The sequence below is a fragment of the Neocloeon triangulifer genome, unplaced genomic scaffold, assembly GCF_031216515.1.
Source record: "Neocloeon triangulifer isolate White Clay Creek 2 clone unplaced genomic scaffold, ASM3121651v1 ptg000009l, whole genome shotgun sequence".
NCBI classification, from domain to species: Eukaryota; Metazoa; Arthropoda; class Insecta; order Ephemeroptera; family Baetidae; genus Neocloeon; species Neocloeon triangulifer.
Window position 1 is genome coordinate 1927566 of NW_026775551.1, and position 23930 is coordinate 1951495.

General features: G+C 38.3%; 1 protein-coding gene across 13 annotated transcripts in view; it reads left to right on the forward strand.

The window, feature by feature from the left end:
* Window positions 1-23930, forward strand: part of LOC132195585 (protein still life, isoform SIF type 1) — a 120730-nt gene that overhangs the window by 61379 nt on the left and 35421 nt on the right. The window contains exon 1 of one of the 13 annotated variants that reach the window (XM_059617697.1): window positions 7911-8623. The exons of the other annotated variants lie outside the window; for them this stretch is intronic. Within the exon in view, the coding sequence (XP_059473680.1) occupies window positions 7949-8623 (675 nt within the window). The 5' untranslated portion in view covers window positions 7911-7948. Of the gene's footprint in view, window positions 1-7910; window positions 8624-23930 lie in introns of those variants that run through there. 13 annotated transcript variants of the gene reach the window in all.

Here is a 23930-nt window from a genome sequence, read left to right on the forward strand (position 1 = left end):
TTTAAATTCGATATTTACACTTTCTTTTATTTAATGTTTACCAAATGCAGTCAAAATCAGATTGAATAATTTTACTTAAATTTATTTTTCAAATAAAATTGATGACATTTTTGCCCACTTGGTTGCAAACTAAATATAATAAATTTATTTGAACTAATGTTAAATATTCAAAATACTGAGGAAATAACTCTACCTTTGACCTTTTTAAATTTATAAGTAAGTGTCGCTTTTCTGTGGCGAACAGTTTCCACAGTTTAAATGCAAAATAGCGCAATGTTCTGCTTTTGCTTTGAAATCCGCCTTGGCGAAAGTTGCTCCATCATTCATCACGACGTCATTGAAATAAAACGCGAGACGTCTTAATCAAGCCTCTTTTGAATCGCGATCTTTCTGCCGTCGACGTTTCGCGGGTGGCGTCGATTCCCACGCCCAAGTGAACTTTTCCACAAAAAGTTTCGCCTCCGTAATTTTCTGTTTTCGCAGTCCGATGAAGCGAAACGTCGAGTTGGCAGGTGGCCCGCCATGCGAGCTGCTGCGCAAAATAAATAATCGCGAATTGCGAATTGCAACGCGATCTGCGGCCTGTGGCGGAATGTCGGTACTTTAATTTAACGCGCAATCAATACGCACATTATTCATATATGTTTGAACGCGGCGTTCGTGCGCCAGATTCCGCCGGCTGCGCTCAATGGTTGTTGTTTTGTTGCTATTCGCAGCACGTTTGGGTCAAAAATACGCGAGCACTTTGTCGGTTCGAACACACAATGGCTTAAATTATTCGCGTGCCGCGTGGGTGTTGTGCTGAAAGTATATCTACATTTAGGTGGTGCCATATATTTTTAGTTTACTTACACAAAATTAGGCTAATAATGTTAAAAATTACTTATATTTTGTTGAATATTTGTTATATTTTTAACATTTTTAGTTAATAAATAAATTTTAACATGTTTTAATTTAAAATATTATTAAATTTAAATTGAAAAAATACTTTTACCTTTGTTTAAATAATTAAATTAAAGCTTTTTAAATGTTAAGATTTTTAAATTATAAAATTATTTTGTAAATTTTTCAAATTCTGGAATATCCTCATAAATTCAATTGATGGTATTTATGAAAATAGTATTTTTTCCAGTCGCACCAGTACTAAAGTTAGTATATTTTAATTTAATGTGTCATTTGAATTAAAAAGGAGGTAATAATTTATTAAAAGAACAAGAACCAGTAAGAAAAGTACAAACTGCAAATTGAGTTCTGTTGCACTCAGGCGAGTCAAAAATAACTAATTTAACATGTTTGCTTGCATTCCACGATTCTACCAATGTTTATTCCCGTGAGAGGTCGAGTGCTACAAATTAATTTGTATAATACGCACGATGATTGTCGTATGCACGTTGGCCAGAATATGTCAAAAGTCGACGGTCAGCAGGTCGAACTCGGACGTAGATGTGTGTGTTTGTTATTTCGCCGGGTTCACGTCAACCTGGCGCGCCGAAATTAATTTCTCTGCTACAGGCGCACGGTCCTTGCTGCTGCTATTTCCAATTAAGTTAAAACACTGCTCGCTCGGTGCCGCTCAAAGATGGATTGTGTTTGTTCGTGCGGGCATTAACTTTTTTCCACCGCGCGATAAATAAACCGCCGGCATATACATGGGTCGCGCAACAAAAGAGCGAGGGATAAACACGCGAACACACACGCGCGCGGTCATTGTTGCCGGCGGCGGATATTAATTAACAAACGCCGACGCGAGTGCCACTTTTTTCCACGTGAATTAAGCTGCGGAAAAAGAGGAATGCGATGCATGCTCGCTGCGCAGGCAACATTTTATAACATTAATATTTTTGCCTGATTCGTGTAATTCCATAATTGAAATTAAGCCTCGTCTCGCTTTGACACATTTAATTGTTTATTTAAAATTCTGCGGTTCAGGAATAACAAATTAAATTTGAAATTAATAAGGATATGAAGCAGCGTGGAAAAGAATCTGTTTAAGCAATAATGATTTTTTACTAAAGGCAAACCGAATCATGTTTATTGATATTTTTAATTTGGATAATCTGCATTTTTTAGAAGTGGAAAAAAGATATGTAATCAAATTTTTCCTGATTGTTATAAAATGGTAATATTTTGGATATTTGAAAACGCCATACAAAAAAACTTCACACATTTCAGAGCGTTTCTCTAATATTAAAGATTCATGATAAGCTCATTGAACATAATCGTGAATTCGCACTGATTTTTTGTACAATCTAAAAGACAAATATCTTTTGCTTCTTTTTGTTTTCTAGGGTTGTTATTTGCGGAGTTTCGATTGGGTGAGTTAACGAATCAATTCTTATTCACTCTTTTAGCACTCGGAGTGGAGTAGCAGAGCAATAATTCTCGTTTTAGCAAAGCTAGCCCTTGTAGCAATAATGGTCCCCTAAAGCAAATCCCCTAATTGCAGCAAGCACTCGAGAAATTAGCAGCACCTCGGCCGAAATAATAAATCCTGGTCGGAGACAGACAGAAAGCGAGAGAGTGGAAAATTAATAACCGAGAGAGTGAAAAAGAGAGAATAATTCTTCATCGTGTTTGCAGCAAACGCATTAATTTATCTCGGGGGGGCAGGTCTGATGTTTATAAATTCAGAAACAACTCTAGAAATTACATAAAATAAGAAATAATATAAAACATACAATTTCAAATATTTTATAATAGACTTGTAAACAAAGGGGAAGTTAATTAATTTACATGGGAAACACTTCTATGCAAAAAGGCGATCGTCGATTCGGGTTTAATCGGCTTAGGCCAATCTTAAAAGCATCTAATAATCCGCTTAGCCTCTGTGAATGCGTCGATGGGCGCAGTTGATGAGCAGTTTCGAAACACACGACGCAGACTAGAGCGGCGGAACAACACTCGCGAGGCATCGATCTCCGGTAGCCCCTGCTGCATCTGCAACCGCAACCGACGGCGGTGCATTCCGCCGTCCATTTGCAATGCTAATGCTTCAGATTATTTATCAGAGAACTTGCCGTCTGCCTCTGCAATCAGCCGAGGAACTAACTGATGGTGCGCTTTTTCTTCTAAGAGTGAACGAACAATTAATGCAGCTCTGTTGGGAATTGAAGCCTCTGGTAATTTTGCAGTGAGAATTAATTATAAATTTATACGAATCGTTTTCATAAAGCAAAATCTCTCAAGCTTTACGGATTTTTATGTAGGACAATTTTGGTTAAATAATCTATAAAATTAAATAAATGCGCAGGCATAGATTGAGTTTTGAAAGTTCTTTTACCGAATCAGCAAAAATCGTTAAAATATTTGTACTGGTTATGCATTTTTCTTTTAATTGATATTGGTACTATAATTATTACAATATTGAATCATCCTTAAGTTGAGAGCCGTAGAGCATGGATGAATTTATTAAATTAATTAACACAAAATTTGGGTGGTTTTATTAATATATTTGATCAATAAACAATTATGCAAGATTTTAAAAAGAGTAAAACACAATAAAGAAATTAAAAAAATGTTTAGAACATAATAATGTAATTTAATTGAATAAAATAATGTTCATCTTTTTTTTAAATAAGACAGGTTAAAATGAGTTAAAAATTTGTAAAAATAGTTTTACTTTAAAAAATTTATTTAACCTTTAATTTAATTTTTATTTTAATAATTCCACCGAAAGAAAATCTAATCGTTTACAAAATCTCGCTAACAGCACACGTAAATATCGATTTGCATACAAATACACACAATGTTGTCTCCTCGCGCACTCAAACTTTGGCAAACTTCCCCGCATCTTCGTGACGTAAACAACACAATCCACTTTGCCATTGTATTTGTCCTCAGCACTAGGAATCTAGGTCGTTTTTTCCTCTTTTTCGTGCTGCTGTGAAAAACGCAATTAGAGTGATGCGACCATTGTGATCGCTTTGATCGAACACGTGCATGCAAAATCGCGGGCGTGACGCGCTCGTTGGAATATGTTTAATGTAATTGGATTTTAAAACAAACGCTTTTTGCAAAATTGCGTCACTCGCGGATACAAACACATCTGACTATAGCCTGAAGGCAAACGGCACCCTCGATGATGCTGCACATAAATTTTGGATTAGGCAACACGCCTGCCACACCAGTGCAACTGGTAGCCTACACTCGAGGGGCTCTACTTTTTGCAGCATTACTTTACATCTCGCTGGCAAGGTTTTGCGCTCGGCTGCTCGTCGTAATGAACTTAATCGCCAAGCAACAGCCACCCTCTTGTTTCTCCAATCAATAAACGAAGTCTCTTCATCTTGATCTGCTGCCAAGAACTGCTCAAAATCTACACATTATTTGGCATTTCCTTGTTCGATACCTAAAAAAAGAAGCTCTAATAGTAATTTGTTTGATGTTCAATTCAATTTTCATAAAAAAAACTGTACGTTTTAAATTTTATAATTTATTATATTAAATTACCTTATAAAATAACAAAATGTCTCGATAAAAAATTTAGAAAAAAAAACTGAAGATGGGAAAATAATGGCTCAATAATTATGCAAACTAGGCCAGTACAAAGCAATTCCAACAGCAATTCCCAATTATAAAAGCACAGACATATAATCTGAGCGCTATATTTATGCAAATAAAGCAGAGATGAAAATGCTCTCGCAATCACGCAACAGAGAAGCGCAGGGCAGCGCCACCGCAAATCAACCCCGGGCCCATATCGACTGGAGAGAGCGAGTAAAAAACTATCGAAAAAGCACACGATTCTCAACGAGAGGTGAAAGAGAGCGATTCTCGTCCACACGACGCAATTAATATATATTTTTTTTGCGGGGAAAAGAGTAGAAAAGGCAAAAAAAGAAAGGCATCCGCAGCCACCCACTCTCACCCTCAGCTCGCAATCTGGCAGCCCAGGCGGGCTGACTGGCGGGAGGGGAGGGCGTTGGGCGCCGGCAGGGAGAGAGTTGCGCCGCCAGAGCGTGACCCGCTCGGCAGCAAAAGTGAGCGAAGGCTGAATTGGGACGTCGGGGCCGCGTCCAGGGCCCGCGGCCCGATGATGGTGCGCGCCATCGAGCGCCTGCGGGCCTCGTCCGCCAACTTCTACCCGCACCGCGACCTGCTCGCCGACCTGGACGACCTGGCCGAGGAACTGCGCGCCACCTCTGCACCGCGCCTGCTGCACCTGCACCAACAACAGGTGGGCCCTCCCGTGCACTTCTTCCTTGCCGTGTGACCCACTTATTCGGGCCGCTCGCGCGACTCCAGTCCGTGCCATGCCCACACCAAGGGCACAAACGCGAATCAATAGCCGAGAGTGTGTTGTGGCGCGCGCTCCGCCATCTTGCTCCTTCCAGACTCTGCTTGCTCGGCGGCTTGGGCTCGCGACAGAGGTAATTAGGCCTCATTAGATTGAAGAACCATCCCTTCGCGATAACTTTTAATTAGCCCACAAACTTTTCCAATCAAAACTTGACCTTCTCCCTCCTCGGCAGGTGATAATTTTTGCACCGAGCAATTTTCTTCTTCTTTATTTTGAGAAAATTTAATTTTCGTTTTTTTTTACGGACCTTAATTTTGAGGCTGGACTTGGCTGGGCCCGGCGGCCATCGATGTGTGTCAGTGTGTGAGGGAGAGAGCGCGCCTCACTCACCTACTGTAGCTGGTGTGGGTGCGTTGCTTGGTAACCAGCTGCGGATCCACCTCTGCTGGCGCAATCCAATTTTTGCCTGCACCGAACGTACGAAAAGTGCTCGCTGACGGGTAAATTCATTTGGAAAGGAAACAGAAAACCGGCCTCCCGAAATTGGTCGTTGCTTGGGCCGAGATTTAATGTTATGTAGGTCGCAATTTTCCGATCGGCGCACACACGTGTCCTTGCTTTCGCTGTTTGTTCTGAAAGGGCTATTTTTGTAGCACGAGGGATTTGTGTTTGTTTAGTTCTGCAAGCTGCAAAAAGTCAAAGGATCGTGCAAATGAATAATTCAGCGCATGAAATACATCGCTGTTGACGTCACACTTTTTGGGCGCACCAATGATGCCTGCCTGCGCAAATGCACATGAGCAGCCTGTTGCCGATGATTAATCTGTCGGAGGCCAAAGCGAGTTTCTCGCAAGAGCAGTTATCATTGTTTTGTTTTAATTAGTGACTCGGCCTTCAGCGGAAAATTGCTCCCCACTGCTGAATTTTTCTGTTTGTGGTTAACACAGAATTTATATTTAATTAAAAAATTTGATATTTCAATGATATTGGAAATAGAAAGTAAGATAATGAATATTTTAAGTTTCTATATAGGTTCTTGTAGTTATTGTTGTGGAACCTTTCGGCGCTCTAAGTGATAATTTTTAGATGAAATAAAATCCGGCTTCCTCGGTGAAAATGAGCAACTTTATTGTTTCTCCCTATACAGAAAATCCCTGCTCTCTAATAATTTTGTTTGCGGGTTGCAACCCTAATTCATGAGCTGTTGAAATGACATGAGCTGACATTAACCAATTTTAAGTGCATTTTGAAAAATTTAAAATGGAAACCACAAACCAGTTTCGTTTTGTCTTCGGACAAAAAAAGGGGTACGCACCTTTCCACACATTTCACAAATTTGCCAGTTTGTTAAATTTGCTTGGAATGTTTATTCTTGAACTTTCATTTATTCCAATATTCTGTATTTCAAAATTAAGGAGAAAAGAGAAAAATATTGTATTTTATTACATCATTATTTTTAATATTATTTGCATGCTAATTTTTTTTTCAAAATGTACTTGAATTTGGTAAAATGTCAGCTCATTTCATATCAACATGATATTTTTAATACATTTTATTTTTAAATTTTTGGTATAATTGTTTTTCACTTAAATAAATTGAAATTTAAAAATATTTAATTTTAATATTTTTTAACAAAATATGATTTTAAAATTTATTTTATCTATTGATAATAATTATAAAAATCAATAAAAATGAAATTAAAATTATAAAATGTATAATAAAATTAAAAAAATACTAAAATTTTAATTATATTTTTAATTTCAAAATATTTTTTGTCATTCTAATTTTAAATCTTACATTTTTTATTAATTATTCCGCAACCAAAACTATAGTGGAGCACGGATTTTTCGTTTAGAGCAGAAACAATTACTTTTCTTATCTTCACCATGGTAGCCGGATTTTATTTCATCAAAAGAAAAATAATGTTTTAATCTTTTATTATTATTCAAACAGTGTCTTTTAATAGTTGTTATGTAATCAATATTACTTTTACCGAGCTCCGAGCTCACTGAAATGCAAACAATCTATAAATGATATCCATTAAAGCACATTATAGCAAAAATGACTTTTGTTATTTTAAGGCGGTAGCTCAAGTTTCCGTTTATTTCACAATTTATTCATTGGCACAAGAACCAAGAAACCTAACGGCAAGTCGGAAACATGACTCTTCACACATAAGAACCGACAAACACAAAGCAAGACGCGCAGAAATTTGCATCTCAAGTTTTCAGCCACTCTTCTTTCAAAGCAATCTAGGTCACGTTGTTAAGCAAGCAGAATGATCTATTGAAAATGACGAGCCAACCTATCCTCAAATACCATATCACTCTCGGAAGACACACATCTCTATTCTCGAATGCAAACAATTAATTAATTATTACAAAAGCAATTAAACCGACAATTAAGCGTGTGTTTTCCCTCCATTAGCCAAACATCTAGCAATTTTACACTGGCCGAGATAAAACAAAAATGAAATATTTGACCCATCGGCAATACCTCAGGAGGGAGGAAGGGCGCATCAAAATTCAGCACGAGTCTCGCGTCGCAGACCTCAGACCACGTTAGTGTCGTGGGGCGCATCGATTCCGGCCGGCAGAGCCCTCTGGAGCGCGAGTCTGCGCAGCGGGCAGCGACGGCCGACGGCGTCGAGAGCGAGCCAGAGTCAGACCGTCAGCGCGAGCGACTGGGCGAGCCAGCCGAGCCGGATGCATGGTGGAACACTCGGCCACCCTGCCGCGGACATGCGGCCGTCGCGGCGGCGACGCCGCCGCTGGCGCTGGCGCCCTGCTCGAGCGGCCGTCGAGCAGCGACCTGGCGTCGGCGGCGATGGCGGCGCGGCGCCGCCGCAACCGAACCGTCCACTTCGGTGATAATTTGCTCGTGTCGTACCCGGTGGCCGCGGTGGCCGCGGCCGCCGTGGCCCTCAAACGGACCGACTGCAGCAATAGTGGTAGTGCGTCGAGCTTACCCAGCGAGCTGCTCGAGCCGAACGTGCAGCAGCTGTTCAACTTCATCGAGACTGTGTTGAGCGCCTGGGACGATAGTGGACACGCTAGTGACTGCAGGACTCGCAGGTCCAACTCGGTGCCCGCGACGCCCAGGTTGCAGGCGTCCAAGGAGCGGCGCCAGCAGCGGCTCCGGCGCGCCCAGCAGCACCACCGCGGCCTCAACGAACCGGCCTCCTGGGCCAGGGCGCGACGGCCGCTGCCGATGCTGCCGCCGGCGCCCACCGGGACGCCGGTCTACTCGCGCAAGTTCCGCCAAAGGGTTGATCCCAAGACGTGCGTCACCTGCAGGAAGGGCGAGCGCACCGGCAGCCGCAGCTTCGCTCACCAACACTGGCCCGTCACGGCCGACGAGTGCAACGTGGTCTTCCTCACCAAGGTAAAACTCCGTCCGTCCGTCCGTTGAAAGCCAAGTTTCGAGTGGCCACTGACAAGCACTCGACTCGAACGGATTTCGCGAAAGTGAGAGGCTAATGTCGAAAGTCAAACACGGACCGTTAATCTCACTGAGAGGGATGAATTATTATCGCCATCGTTAGTTCGTAAATCAAATGAAAATTTAGGAGGGTCGTTTACTTGGGACATTAAACAGGTTGGGTAGTTTCACAAAAATGGAATCACATTTAAAATAATATTGACAAATTAAAAACGAAAAATAAAATGAGAAAAGAACGCAATTATTTATATTATTATATTTATTTTATTATAATTGTAGCTAAAACTATGATTTTTTCCAGTCTTAAAGGTGACGTAATAAATACTAAAGGGAGATTTTTTCATATTATTCTTAATTTAAATTTCCTTGCTTCTTCTTAACGCAGGTTCAATCCTATCACTTTATTTATTTATTTTGAAGAATTCTTTTTTTAAACGCAAGGAGTTTTTTAATATTTATTTCACAAATTTTATCATATAAATAATTGTTCTCATTTACTCCTCATTTTTAATTCGCAAAAATGCAGTCCAAATAAATCTGATGATAGTTACATTCATTTAAATTATATTCCGTATTGGGCTGACTATTTTTTTTTTTATCTAAATGCATGACAGCAATGCATTAGTTGTTTGCCAATGCAAATTTTCTGACTCGCCGCCTTTTTATTTGGTTTGATTTTTTTATTTAACGACTGCAAATCGTTAATTGTATGAGCAATTATTTGAGTTTGAATCCATCCGTGCTTCGTCATTAACAAGCGACCTTCTTTGATTGCAGCACAAATAAAAACAGTGTTGCTGAAAAGCGGACGGTTGTTTCTGCCGAACAAACCGGAATGAAAGTAATTCGAGACTTTTTCCCATTTCTGCAAAAAGTTGCCAGCCGGGCACTCGCCGCTCATTATTGCGGTCTGCTTTTATTTTAACGAGACGCAAGCGGAAATATATCGTGTAGCCTTACGTGAAATGTTGTTAAGAGTCCGCCATGCATATATATATATATTTTTTTATAAAAAGCAAAAGCAAGCTGAAGGCCGGTCCGCTGAAAAGATTATTGAGCCGACGCTAATTAAAAAGGGAATTGCGTCGGGCCCAAGTTTGCGCAGCAACTTAATTAGAAGGCCCTGTGGCGTCGCAACACACACCGAGGTTGATCTTTTTCTGATACTGCGAGGGCTTTTTGATCGTCACCAATACGAGTCAAAATCCACCCCCGCACTGACTGCACCACTGGCTTCTGGCCAATGCCGTGTGTGAGCTTTGCTCGTTAATCACGCGTCGTTTCTCCGCTTCCCTTTTTTTTAATTTCGGACAGAAAGTTGTTTTTCCAGACCATTACTGCCAAGTGTCGATGTCACTTTTTCCTTGTACGGAAGTAAACTGCGGGGATTCATCCTTAGGGATGGAGCTTTCATTCAAAATTGCTTTTCGTTAATTTTAAATTATTATTTCAATTAAACATGGACAAAATATTATTAATTGTAATTAAAATGAATTCATTGTCAGTGGATATAACATTATTTATGTAAAATTCTGGCTTATTTATTTATTCTCCATCAATTACAAAACATTTACAAAAAAAGATTGTTCTGAAAATATTCATAACAAATATTAAAATAATATTCATTAATTTTTATATTATTTAAAAAATAATTGAATTTTAAATAAAAGTTATGATTTTATTAACAAATAAATACAATATAATTTATTACAAAAAAATTTAAAATTTGTCATTACAAAATTATTATTACGTAACTAAAATTTATGCCTGTTCATAAAGTTTAGTGTTCTTTTGGCTTCAGTAACGCAGGAGTGACAAATAGGCACACTTATGAGGGACGACCCTTGACCTTTACCGGTCCGTAATCAGCTTGAGCGTGTATACGTGTGTTGTGTATGATCGGAACACTCGACTGGTTGGCATCGAAATTCGCGTCCCCGACCGACGACGTTGCTCGTCACAAAGGGCACTGACAATGAGTGCTGCAGTGCGTGTGTCCCGCGCCCCTGCCTGTCGTTCGCCGACTGACTAGGCACACAGAAACAAAAAGCGAAACCGAGAAAGGTGTCTGGGACGGCGTGAAATCAAATCAGCAGCACCGGCGATCGATAATTGGCCTGTTCGGCGGTGGGCGAACGTGTCAAATTGCAGGCTGGGCGCTGATTTGCAATTAATTGGACAGCCCGGGTTTGCTAATCGAAGGGGATTTTATCTCTGGGGACACCCGGCAGGTGAGTTCGTATTCGATTGCAGCTGGTGGGGAGTTTGACACGTTTTAATTGGGGGGTGCAGCATCGTTTTTGTGTATTGCAGAGCGAGTTTTTCGATGAACAAACATGGCCACAAAATCAATATAAAACGCTGGTGCTCATTTTTTGATGTGAGATGAAAAATTTGCAGGGAATAAATCAACATTAACGCGATAATCTCAAAAAACGTTTTATTAAATGCGTAAATAGTTTGTCAGTTCGGAATAATTCCGACAGATTAAGAAGAAGAGAAATTTAATAATTGTAAAAGTTAGAAATATAAATAGTTAAAATAATAATAATATAACAGATTGAACTCTTCAGCTAACTAAAAAAGTTATTTTTGTGGTAGAATTTCACGATCCAAGGTTGATTTACGGTGATTAAAATTTAAAATCGGCTTTTCCTTGATGGGTTTTATTGAGTTGTTACTTGTTTAAGAAAAACAATACCAGATCTACATGTTTCAGCTGCGGGCTGCAGCCATAATTCATGAGCTGTGAAAAACATTTTGACAAAAAAATTAGTACAAAAATCAACCTTTTAAACAATATTTTACTTTCAAATGAACAATTTTTCGTGCTAAATAATTAAAAGTTGGTTGGATCCAGGAATGATTTGGGTGTGATTGTTGATGAAAAGTTACGTACCGTTACCATTTTTTAATTCATGTGTGTTGTTTGGGGTGGAAAAAGGTGTTTCCTCGTAAATATTCAGCTAAAAATATTGGGTGCTTTTCCGGGAAATCAGATTTTTCCAAAAACACTAAAATATCAATATCTCTGCTCCTATTAAGAATAAACGTATGCTCTTTTCACGTTCAGACGTACCTTTTTACGCCCGACAACTTTGCCATTGACAAAATTTGCGTAGGTCAAAGGTCAAGGTCACTAAATTACAAATTTCACTTTTAAACACAATTTTCGCAAAGAATTACCCCCAGATTTTTTTCGCAGTATAAGAAAAAATGTAGCCCTAAGTGTGTAAAACAAAATACTTGATTTTCAGAATGGTAACTTTTGCTGTTAAATTTATAATAATAACTAAATATTAAAAAACAGTGAAAAATCGCTTTTCCGCAATAGAAATTAATTTTCAACCAGCGATAACTCTGTTTCTGTTACAGAAACGACAAAATGTGTGATAACAAAAAGTGTTTGTCTTGACTTCCTGCATCCAACCATGTATCAGTCAAGAAGGTCAAGTCACCTAAGGTCATTGACCTCGGTGACCTGTGACCTTTAAACACGATTTTGCTATTTTTTGCAATTATTTTTCAAAAATTAATTACGTTTTATCATTTTCTACGCAGAAAACTTGCATTTTACACGAAACCATTTTTAACACAGATTTCAAACTTGTATTCAAAATTTTTAAGCAAAATAATTTTTACAATATAATTATTTTTCAGAATATTGAAACATATAGAACAGAAGAACAGAATATTGATTTTTCTCAAACAATTAACAACTCACAAAAACCCATCAAGGTAAAGCCAATTTAAATTCAAATTACCACAAAAAAGTTTCAAAAATGTTATTTATTCAATTTGTGCGAAATATTATCAAAATAAATTTTTAAATACAAGTCATGAACGGCAAGAATAAATATATATCGTGTTATGAAATTCTATTTTTAGAATCTTGCTTTTTGATTCCAAATATTTGCTCGAACCGGTTTTCAATTAAAAGCCTCTCTGCTCTCGTTGGATTAGTAGCCGGATGCACCCTGCGCCGCCCTATTCCTGGCAAACAACTCAAAGGTTTGGCGAGGAATTGCGCAAATCAAACAGTTCCGAGAAGGCGGGCCAATAATGAGGGCGGCTATACGAGAAATTAGGCTGCCAAGAAGTTCACGTCGTTAACTGCAGGAAATTCTGGTAGCAACTTTTGTTCAAGAAAGAGCTGCTGCACCCCTGGCGGCACGTGCGGGGTATTTATTTAACCGCCGGGGCTGCCAGGGGATGTTTGAAATTGCATACACAAAGGTGTTTGCGGGTGTTTTGCCTCGGCTGCAGATGGTGAACAGTGATTGCTTGAGTCGAACACGGACGAACAATACACGCGCTCATCTCTCTCAGCAAACCACCTTCCTGCTTTCTCTGCTAATGACACGGGTTGATGTGCAAATTTTGCCCTCGGTCCTCAGTACACGCCGAGGAAATTGCTTCACCTGCGGTGTTTATTTTGTTTGCCGTCACGAGTAGAACGAAATTTCAACTTCGGTTAACGAACTTTTTAAACTTTTGTGGTGGTAAGGCTTGGGAACAATAGGTGATAAGTTTTATATCAAAAAATTTGACGCTAGTTTAAAGGTTAAATTAACAAAAATATTTTTTTCTATCTAGGAATTTATGTTTGCAGTTCATGATTTTTTAACAGAGGTTTCAAATATTTATTGAATTGCAATTATAAATTGAAAAGAAGTTGACAAAATGGTTAAAATCTCAAAATAATTTATTCTTAAACGTAATAATCAAATTAAATAAATATATGTATTTTGTTTTATTATTACATTAGTTAATTTTCAACCTAATATTTTCAAAATTTTCCCATTAATTGGAGATGGTTCTTTGAATAATCTTTATTTGAATTTTAGAGTATACAAATAAATCAGAGCTATTTACTCAGTTTTAACAAATAGTAAAACTACATTTTGTGGTAGAATTTCACGATCGAGGGTTGATTCATGGTGGATTGAATTCAAATTCGGCTTTTCCTCGATGGGTTTTTGTGAGTTTTTATTGTTTAAGAAAGGATATTGTTTTTCTTAAACAATAAAAACTCACAAAAACCCATCGAGGAAAAGCCGAATTTAAATTCAATCCACCAGTAAATCTACATTTTGATTTTGATTATTGAATAAAAAAATATTACGAACATTCTTTTAAAGATTCAACTTGATCTTTACAGTATAACTAGTAAATATTTCATTTATTACATAATAAATTTCGCCAAAAAAAAAATGGTTGTATTGAATGCAATAAGATATATAGCTTTGAAGGGATGGAAACTTTTTTTCTATGGCCCCAATTATGGAAAAATACATTATCTTCGCGAATAATAAAAATTATAGCTTCATTTGACAATTTCAAATAACGTGAAATCGTATGGTTTTTAGTGTATTAAATCCTTCAATAATAAGATTTATTCAGCAATAAAAAATTAATTTTGATCATATTATTGTTGAATTCCTACAAAATTTAGTTTAAAAAAGTGACCAAATCCTGGAAAACTGTCTACAAACTTAGTATTTAATGGTCAAAGGCAGTTAGCAATTTTTTATTCTTTGCAATAAATAAAAATGTACTAATCATCAAGACAATTTAAACAGCACCATTTTGTGATAAAAGAATCATGTCATTAAAAAGTGACGGCACACCTGCTGAAATTTTGCGCTCGACCAAGCGCAGCTGTTTCACGCCGATTAATCTAGGCGGTCTTTGTGTACTTGAGCCGCAAATGAAATTTCCTAGACGGATGCAAATTGAGCGATTTGTTTTCTCGAACGGTGTGGCTGGTGAAGGCGCCATTTGTAGGGCCATTAAATGTTTCCACGGCTGTTGAGGCGACGCTCGAACGAGCTTTCTCAATATGCAGTCGCACCTTTTCCGAGCGAGCCCTTTGTGCCCAGCCGGCATTATCGACGCGTTCGGCGAAACACGTCCGTGGAGAGGTTCGGCTGCCAAGAAGCTGTGAAAGATCACGATATTTATCGCCCCGCATAAACGTCTGGCCAGCTTTCGTTGCCCCGCTATGTGTACAAACGGGCAAAAATCTAAATTTATGGCCGATCCCGTTGGCAGGACCGGAAAATTTCCGAAGAGAAACGCGTCCATTCTGTTTCTATTTTATTTGCGAACTTCCTCCTTTTTATTCCCTTTTGCCAGTGCTGGTTGCTTCCTTTTTCAACAAAAAGGAGAAAAAAAGTGACCGATTGCTTTTTATATATGTACTCGGAAAAGCAGCACAAGAGAGGTGAAAGCCATTCGAATGCAATTTGTGGCCCCGGGAATACGCGGAGAAAATTGTGTCGAGCACGCGAACGTCACGTACAGATTGGAGGGACGGAATGGAAAAAGGAGGGTCGGGCATTAATAAGGCTGCGTACGTCTGCGAAGTTTTGTCAATTAAACAAATTGACAGCGAAAAAAGGTCGAGGTTTTTTCGCCAAAAACGAAAGAGGAAGTTGTCAGGAGACACAAAGGCAGGAAAGGAATCGCATTTCAAACCAATCTCGCAAGTTTCTCAAAATAAAGGGAGATTTTTCAAAGAACAGAAAAAAAGATCTCTTGACAACTACAACTCATCTCAAAGTGAAATTAGGTCTATAACTTTCAGGAGGGAAGACCAATGATCGGTTTACATCAAATTATATATTAACTCTTTTTTTTTTAAACATAGAGATTTTTAATTAATTTACTTTAAACCAATAAAATAAAGTTAATGAAGGAGTGGGCTCCGTGGACAGAAGTTTTTGTGCAAAAGTTAATTTCATTTTCATTGTATGATAGATTTATATAAAATATTAGGTCTATTAATACTTTTTTTTTATATATAAATATGCATAGTGAAATATTCCATTTTATGAGATTTACATTTAAAAACGTAAAAAAAAATTTATATTTTTAATATAAAATTTCTTTTATAATAAATAATAAAATTAAAAATGTTATATGTTTTAACACATAGTTAATCCTTACAAATAAATTGTGTTTTTATTATTAAGTATAGATTTTTATATTAGCTACACTGTTTAAATTTTTAATTCTTAGAAAATTCTTAATGATTGATTTCACAAATTAAAATTATGTACTCAATAGATGATATATGCTTTATTGTCTTAGTTGCAAAGTGTCTTCACTGCCCAAGTACATCATGCACACATTCTAAAATTATCAAACAAGAGAGAAAAATTATCTTAAAAACAAATTAATTATCATTGCATTATTTGCATATTTAACAATGCGAAAAAAGTAATTTTGAAGGAAAGGATTTAGGATAAGGTATTTATTAAAAACAATTAGTTTTGCAAAAAATGTTGGGCAAAATTAACAAGAATTTTGAAAAAAAAAACTCAAAAAAAAAAAAAAATGCGCTGCAGTGAGTTTCAGCTGACTTAGTTTTTATTCTTTTCTATGATGAGAAAGTTTAATCGATATAAAAATGTGTCAAAATTATAATTTAATTTCGACCTAAAACTTCCCACATACAACAATTTTTATTACACTTCTACATTTGAAAATATTTTGCTGCTGAATTTGCCAACAGTGGTGAATTTTCAACCTGTGGGTGGCCGTAATGTGCGTGGGACAACAAAGAAGTGGGCTCGTAATTGTTTGGTACATTTCCAGAATCACTTTGAGCGCAAATTCATTAGCACAAGTGAGTTTACGCGCAATTCTCGTTGACAACACCACGGGTAAAAATTGATATGCAAACGACCAGGCGGCCGTTCTCATTCCGCGCTGCTGTGCGTGAAATTCGCGGCGAGGCAAAAGGCCATTTTGGACGCGCCACATCCGCTTTAATAAAGGCCGCTCTGCTGATTGCATTGTCAATTTTTGACGAAACGAGAAATTCTCTTGCGCCAAGCAGCGGATTCGAAGCGCTCACAAACAATAATCATCCGGCGTTGCCTTTCCGACGCGCTCAAGCTTTCTCCAGATTTTTCTCGAGGGCCGTCGCCGCCGCACTCATTGTTCCAGTTTTCTCGTTATTATAATGAAGTAAAAAAGCGAACCGGGAGCAGCCGGGGTGGGTTCATTACCCGTGAAACACGTTCTTTTTATTACCTTGAGGGACACGCACTCGCCTCTCGATCTCATTCGCCAGGCCTCTCCACTTGTCCTCGCTGAGCACACCAGAGTTCTCAAATTCAAATGTGCGAGCAAAAGTTTTATTTTACAGTCGGGTACGTTTTCGAACAAAAGAAAAATGCAAATTCTCAATTTAAAATCAGCAAATTCACAGTTATAGAACAGAATAACATATTAACAAGGCTTATTTTATCAAAAATATTTTTGTGGTATTAAAATTTTGATTAATTGCTTCAAAATATAAACAAATTTTTTACTTACATATTAAATTTTTTGTCTATTTTTGGAGCATTTTTTGCTTGTAACATTATATTAAAAATTTAAAAAAATACTGAATTTCAATTAATTATATTTGTTCTATTGCAAAAACTCTTTTGAAAAAAATACCATTCAATAATTTGTCAAGGTTTTCATCAAAAATTAAATTTTTCATCAAATTTATATTGGATTTTAATTTTAAATAAACTTTTGGGCCCTGCACTAATTTATTAATCATAATCAAATTACTTTGTTACATAATTGTGGTAATTGTGAAATTGGGCGTGCAGCAGCGGTTGGCGAACAAACCTCGTTGTTCCGCCTCGCAGATCGCCGGGCTGCTTTTTGTTTCTCCACAATAATCATGGTGTGTGAGTGCATGGGCGGGGGAGAATTCCAACAGCAACCGTGGGCGAACCGCACTTTATTGTGTGCATGTGCGAGCTGGAAAATATGCCAAGACTCTGGCAGGCGCGGCGGGGAGCTGAAATTTGGAGCAAGCAAACGGGAGCGTTTTTGCCGGCAAATTGCAAACTCGTCGCGGCTTGAAATCGTTTTCTCTCTGTTCCGCTCGCACCAGGAGACATAATTATTATCAAATAAAAGGAGTCGTTCTCCCAGCAGGAGCTATTTTAAGACAAATTGTGTCACTTTTTCAACTGCTTATTCTTCTTCATTTCCGGTTGTTGCTAATTAAGATAATCCGCGGGCGGTTCTTCTTCTCCGCAACAGACGCGACGTGCGCGATAATTAATTTGCAAAATGGTGGAACAAGTTTTAACTCGACCGACGGCTGAGCAAAAGGGTGTTGTTGTGGCGCCTGACTGGCTATTAATAATGCACACCGGCGATTCAAGAGATCGTAACTCACGCGCATTAGGCACCTCATTGTGCAAGTTTCATCCCTTAATGCGTTCGTCGTTAAAAGCGTCGGATACAAGTCGAGTGGTTGCGTCGGAAAAGTTTGGCGGCTTCATTTTTCGAGAAATTCATTTTGCGGGAAAGGGCCGGAGAGTGAGTGAGTGAAGAATTAAAATCCCTGCCAAACTTTGGGAACAACTCGAGAAACTTTTGAGCACACAACACTCGTGCCAAGAAGTGGTTTTTTTTATTCCATGCAAGTCAAGCTTATTTTCTTTACTCTCCTCCTTGAACTTTGGAACAAAAATTTTAAAGTTTGTTACATTCAAGAGTTTCCAATGCATGCATAAAGTCAAAATATGAAAGAAGAGCAGTTATTTATAGTTAAAAAAAATGAATTTAAGTCTCTCTTAATCTGTTATACTTTCAAAACACAATTTTGACCTCACTATTTTTTTTTTACCTTAAACATAAAATTATAAATATTTTATTAAAAACAGCTTGGAAAAAATGCTCTTGTTTTTTAGCCCCTTGAAACTGATACGAAATTCTTTACTGTGGAGACTTTTATAATTTCAACCCTTTTACTTTCCTGCTCCGAGTTGAAAAATTTACAATAATTATTTTCGCACACACTCCTCCTTCCAACAGTGAAACGCTTTTTAAATATCTTTTGCCGAGCACATTATTAAAGCCCCCCCTGCCTTTTGTACTAAATTCCAGGCGAATCTCCCCAATCCGTGCTTTTGTGGTCGCGAAAACGGCCCCTCCGCGCAAAAAGTTGGCTCGTTGTTTCGCGTTTAATACATGTACTCTCTGCAGCGCTCGTAATTTCGCGCGACGAACGAGTTCCGCCGCCGACTGCTGAGCTATAATTAAGAATGGAGCTCTTTTGTGCCCGGCCGTAAATCGCAGGGGCGCCCGATGCAACCTGCGCGACGCGCGACACAAGCCGGTTGCATAGGCGAACCAAACAAGGCTTTTCTTTGTACGCGATCACGTGTGTGCCGCCGACAGGCTCTACTTTGTGCTGCTCGTGCAAAACTAAGAAATGCAAGAAATAAATTTCGCCGAGAGCTGCTTTTGACGCCGTAGCGAAATAAGCAGGGCCCTTCCTTTTGAGCACGACTCGCTACAGAATTTTTAATACTTTGTCACAAAATTCTGGTTTTTTCACACTCGAATGAGAAGCGGCGGCATTCGTCGAGTGTTTCCTTTTTGAGATTGATGAATTATTCATGCGTAAAGCGGTGAGAATTGTTTTGTTAGAGACTAAAAGAAGAAATATTATAAACATTTCTAGAGAAAAAATTCGATCGGTGCGAAATGTTTCCCACCAGCCGAGGTTTTACGAGGCTCATCACGAATTCAATTTGACGAACGCCGGAATGCTAAACAAACTGCCAAAATTCATTCATTCGCATTTGCGTCATTTTACAACCCTGGCAATAAAATTTTAATAAATTCCCAAGTTTGCTGCGGACGGAAAAGCGCCGCGACAGCAGACAACAAAAGTGTTGATCAAACTTTTACCAAAGCCCGAGTTGGCCCGCAAAACTAACCATCAATCACTGTAATTGCCTCTTTTTCCACACACACAACCCCTCTTAAAAATGAAAATGCTCCACTATTTCTTCCTTGTCCGCCATTTTCCGCCCGCATGGGAGCTGTAAATATTTATTCGCGTTATTATGCTCCGTGCATATGTAATAATTCAGCTCTTTTTGTGTGACACATTTTTCCCGGGGATTTTTTTACATCCCCAGCGCTAAGCCGACGTAACACACTGCGGAGGTAATCAAAATTTATGCCGAAAGAGCAGCCACTGCGACAACGCCGCGCCTAATCGAATAAATTACAATAATAATCGCAGGCCACCGCCGAACCTTGTTGGATGCTGTTCATTTATCAGTCTGCTTTTGCTTGTTGCTCCTCCCTCCTTGCTCCTGCGTGAATATTCGTGCCGCTTTAAGCTGATGGCTCATTCGTTCCGCTCAATTTGGCAGAATCCGTAATGCCGATTGATGGGCCTTGTTTGCCCACCAGCGACAGGAGATGTTGTTGTGCATTTTCCAAAATCATTTTCTAGCAATCAATTAATTTAAAGATCCTCTCCGGTAAAGTGTATTGCTCTCTATTCTGAAAGATTGCTAAATTTCGAGTATATCTTGTGAAAAAACTATTTGAAAATTCCAAACCGTTGCGTCTCAATCAAAAGAAAACCTAAATACGAGTGATTCGCGCGAAAAACATGTGAGAATTGAGTAGCCAATCAGATCCATCGGTTTGATCCAAAAACTACAGAATTTGGTCACATTGGCGCTGCGATCGCTGATTTTGCCACAAATGCCCCACGGCGCTGCAGAAAACTTGGCAAACAGTAATTATAATTTATAGAGATAAATGCTCGATTCACAAAACTGTAGTGGAAGAAAAATTGACTTATATTTCATGCAAAAATCAATTTTTCCAAAATTATTAATTGATATAAATTTCGAAAAATCTAGTACCACTTGAGTCTTAAAGCAAATTAATTCAGCTCATATATTAAAAAAAATTATATTCTTCTTATGAGTTGAAGTACGAAATTACCAGCAGTGAAAAGAACGCAATTAGTCTAAAGGCGATGATTGTTTTCAAAATGGCCCTCGCGGTCTGTAATTGACGCACTCCACTTTTTGTGAGGAAAAGTTTTGGCCGAGAAGACTATTAGCTCTGATTACGCAATCGCGGCAGAACCCGCTGGAATTCATCACAGGCTTCTCAAAAACTCCTAAACTCGTACCTGCGCCATTTTACTGCTGTTGGCTAATGGCGCGCTCGAAACGTGATCTGCCGTCGAGCAAGTCTCTTCTCTTTTTTGCTGCATCTCATTTCAGCACTGCTCTGAGCCGCGCACACTAAATCCGGCTGCTCTGAATTTCAAAGTAACGTCGTCAGCCACCGCATTTTCCATTTTTTCCACTCCCGAGCTCGCTCTGCACGAATAATTTCCTGCACGGGCTTTTTGAATCGCTGCCAATCTGCCGACAGATTAAAAGAGCGTAGACGGCGGCTGCTGCGGCGCTGGTTGCTCTTTGCAAGTGGGTGCAGCTCGTGTAATTCAATTAACAAATTAACAGAACCCAGATAAGCACTTAACTCTGCAAATGTTTTAGACCTGCTGATGCATTTTTTTGTTTGTTTATCTATTTATTTTAATATTTATTTATTATTTTATTTACATTCCGCTCACTGCAGTCGATGAGGACTTTTTTATCTCGGAAGTTTTAGCAAAAATTCTTGTTAGTAGTGGTGCCGTTTTGTTTTTTAACAATTAAATTGTAAAGAAACAATTTAGAAAAATAAATGATAATAATATACTTTCAAATTTATATTAAAATATTCATGAGTATTAATTTATTTTTTTATGTTTATTATTTTGTTTATTTATTTATAATTTCTTTATTTATTTGATATTTTTTCAAATATGTATTTGTCCAAAGGTTCGTATGTCAATGAACTCAAGTTCAATTTATGCCAGTATCTGTTTTGGGCTAATATCTGCTTGATTAAATCATGTGAACGGCATAGGAAATTCTGACGTGATTCTGCTTATTAGAATCACTTTTTGCGTTGATGAAAGATACTAATTGGAAAATGATTGCGGCACTTGCGAAAGTTGCTGACTATGAGTTGAAGCCTAATTGCTTGTCAAATTTGACATTACAAAGCTTTCCCTGTCATGCTGCCGTGTTCGACAAGTTCATTTGATATTTATTTTACTCAATTATTCGTTTAATCAACAATAAAATTCAATTTTGTTGATTTTACTTTTTAAATGATTGACAGAATATTTAAACGTGCATTCTACCCAAAATTATTTTAAAAGAAATAATCATCTCATCGATGTTACCTCTATTTACATAAAACCAGTGCGTCCAGAGTATGTCAATAGAACGATAATTAAAAAATTAAAGCCAAAACATACTTTTTATTGTATAAACATTAAAGGCATTCCAAATTCAATCAATGTAATTTTGGCACAAATTTTTCCTTCTCACAACTTTGACTTACTTAATTGTAAAATAATTTTTTTATCAATTAATCTAGATTAGCGGGAATTTTGCAAAATTCTTCATGATTTCAAAAAGAAATTGCACTTTAATAATAAAACTTTAAACTATTATTTGAAAATTGCATAAAATGAGGACAATTTTTCAATTTTCTCAAAAAAAGCATAATCTAAACCAAACTTTCTGCTAAATCCGAATTGCTTCCGCCCACGCAGTCTCAATTTCCGGCCAGATTTAGCTCTGGCCTGGATAAAGCCACTCTCAAAATTGCATCTCATTTTCAAGGAGAGTCGAGGGCTGCGTGTATAGCTAAATATATACCTCAGTCGCGGCATCCTCAATTATCCCTGATGTCAGCAGCGATGAGATGCTCACTAGCTCGGCAAGATTGAATAAAAAATTACATCTCTACGCAAGCGAGCGAGGGCGCAGATCCAATCGAACTTTGACCTTCCAACCTCTCGTGGCCGCCGCTCCTCGAGAGGACCCTTTCCACAACGGCTTTTTATTGTTTCCCGCTTCTTTCCGCTGTACATATATCGAGATGAAAAGCTAAAAACGAAACTCGAGTCGCTCTTGAGTGGTTCATTGTGCCGAGAGGGTTGCATACAACTGCAGCCCCCACCAGGGGAAAACGTCATCGCCCCTTGACCTGGGTCGTTTGGTCTCGTTGCCGCTGCACAATAATTGCATTACAAGCCGAAGATCGGTGAGAATTCCACTGCATGCAGTTTATCCAAGTCAACACAAACCCGCAGAGAGGACGCTTGATGGGCTCTGGCTGTTTGCCCTCTTCACAGGAAAACAAATACAAATGCCCCGACGGGCCAAGTCAGCACGATTCGCTCTGCAGACCTATTTGTTGCTGCATTTTTGACGCCTCGGGTCGAGAGCAGCTCCTCAGCGGAACTGCCGCGTTTGCATAAGTTCCGAATTCCTACTCTCGGAGACGCTCTGGTATTGATTTTGCTTGCCGAGGAATTCTTCTAGATTCGTTTTGAAAAATAAGCTGCTTATCAGCAAGAAAGAGAAAATGAGGCAAAGGGTTGATGTGAATTATTTATCTGTGGTAAAAACTCTGGACCGACGGAGACGGAAAAAAACTTTTCTCGTTAAGTATTGATGAACGAGAAGAAATAACGTTCGTTGAAAAGTATAAAAAGTAGAGTAGAGTCGAATGCGTGGGCAGTCGTGCGTGCAGTGAATTGGACCAAACGAGTTTGGTACGGAAAATTCACTTGAAACAGGGAAGACAATGGCTTATTCAATTGCAGAGCAAATTGGGTATTGTATTTGGTCGATAAATCAGGGTACGGAGTTGCGCAGGTCTAATTTATTTTACAAAAATAAATAAATTTGCTGTGCAGTCACAAAAATCACTCATTTGGTCACTGTTGATTTGTTAAATTTAAACAATCCGAGTTGATTGAAAGTAACAATTGTTAATTCATTTTCCAGCCATTTTTTTTTTTCAATTGAATGTTGGAGTACAAAATTATTACTTTGAAAAGTTATAAAATCTCTGGTGCAATATTAAGGTTCAAATTGGATTTTGTTTGAAAGCTTTATTCAATTATCATTTACTTCCTTCTGTAAATCTTGTAAAAATTAATTATGTGTTTTAAAATTTTATTTAACTACCAGTTTTTTCCTTTTCTACATTTTCTTTTATGGAAAAAAATTAAAATAATTCTGCGTGAAATTAAATATAACTGTGCAGGTTTTGGCCAAGCGATGTGTCAGTTTGAGCAAACTTCCTAAGCTTATGGAAAGTAAAAGACCATTCAAGTTCCATTAAAATTCACATTACCAACTTCGCATGGAAAGTGAAATTGTAACGAGCTGAGAGCAAAGTCTGTGCACGCCCGTTGGCTGCAGTAAAAACACGCTATAAAAAGTATGGGATTTCTAAACAGACCAACAAGGCGTTCTTGTCGGCCTAGCTTCTGGTCCGCCGCCCGAGTTTCCCATGTTCGGGTATTTGCATCAATTAGAGCGAGTTCTTTGTC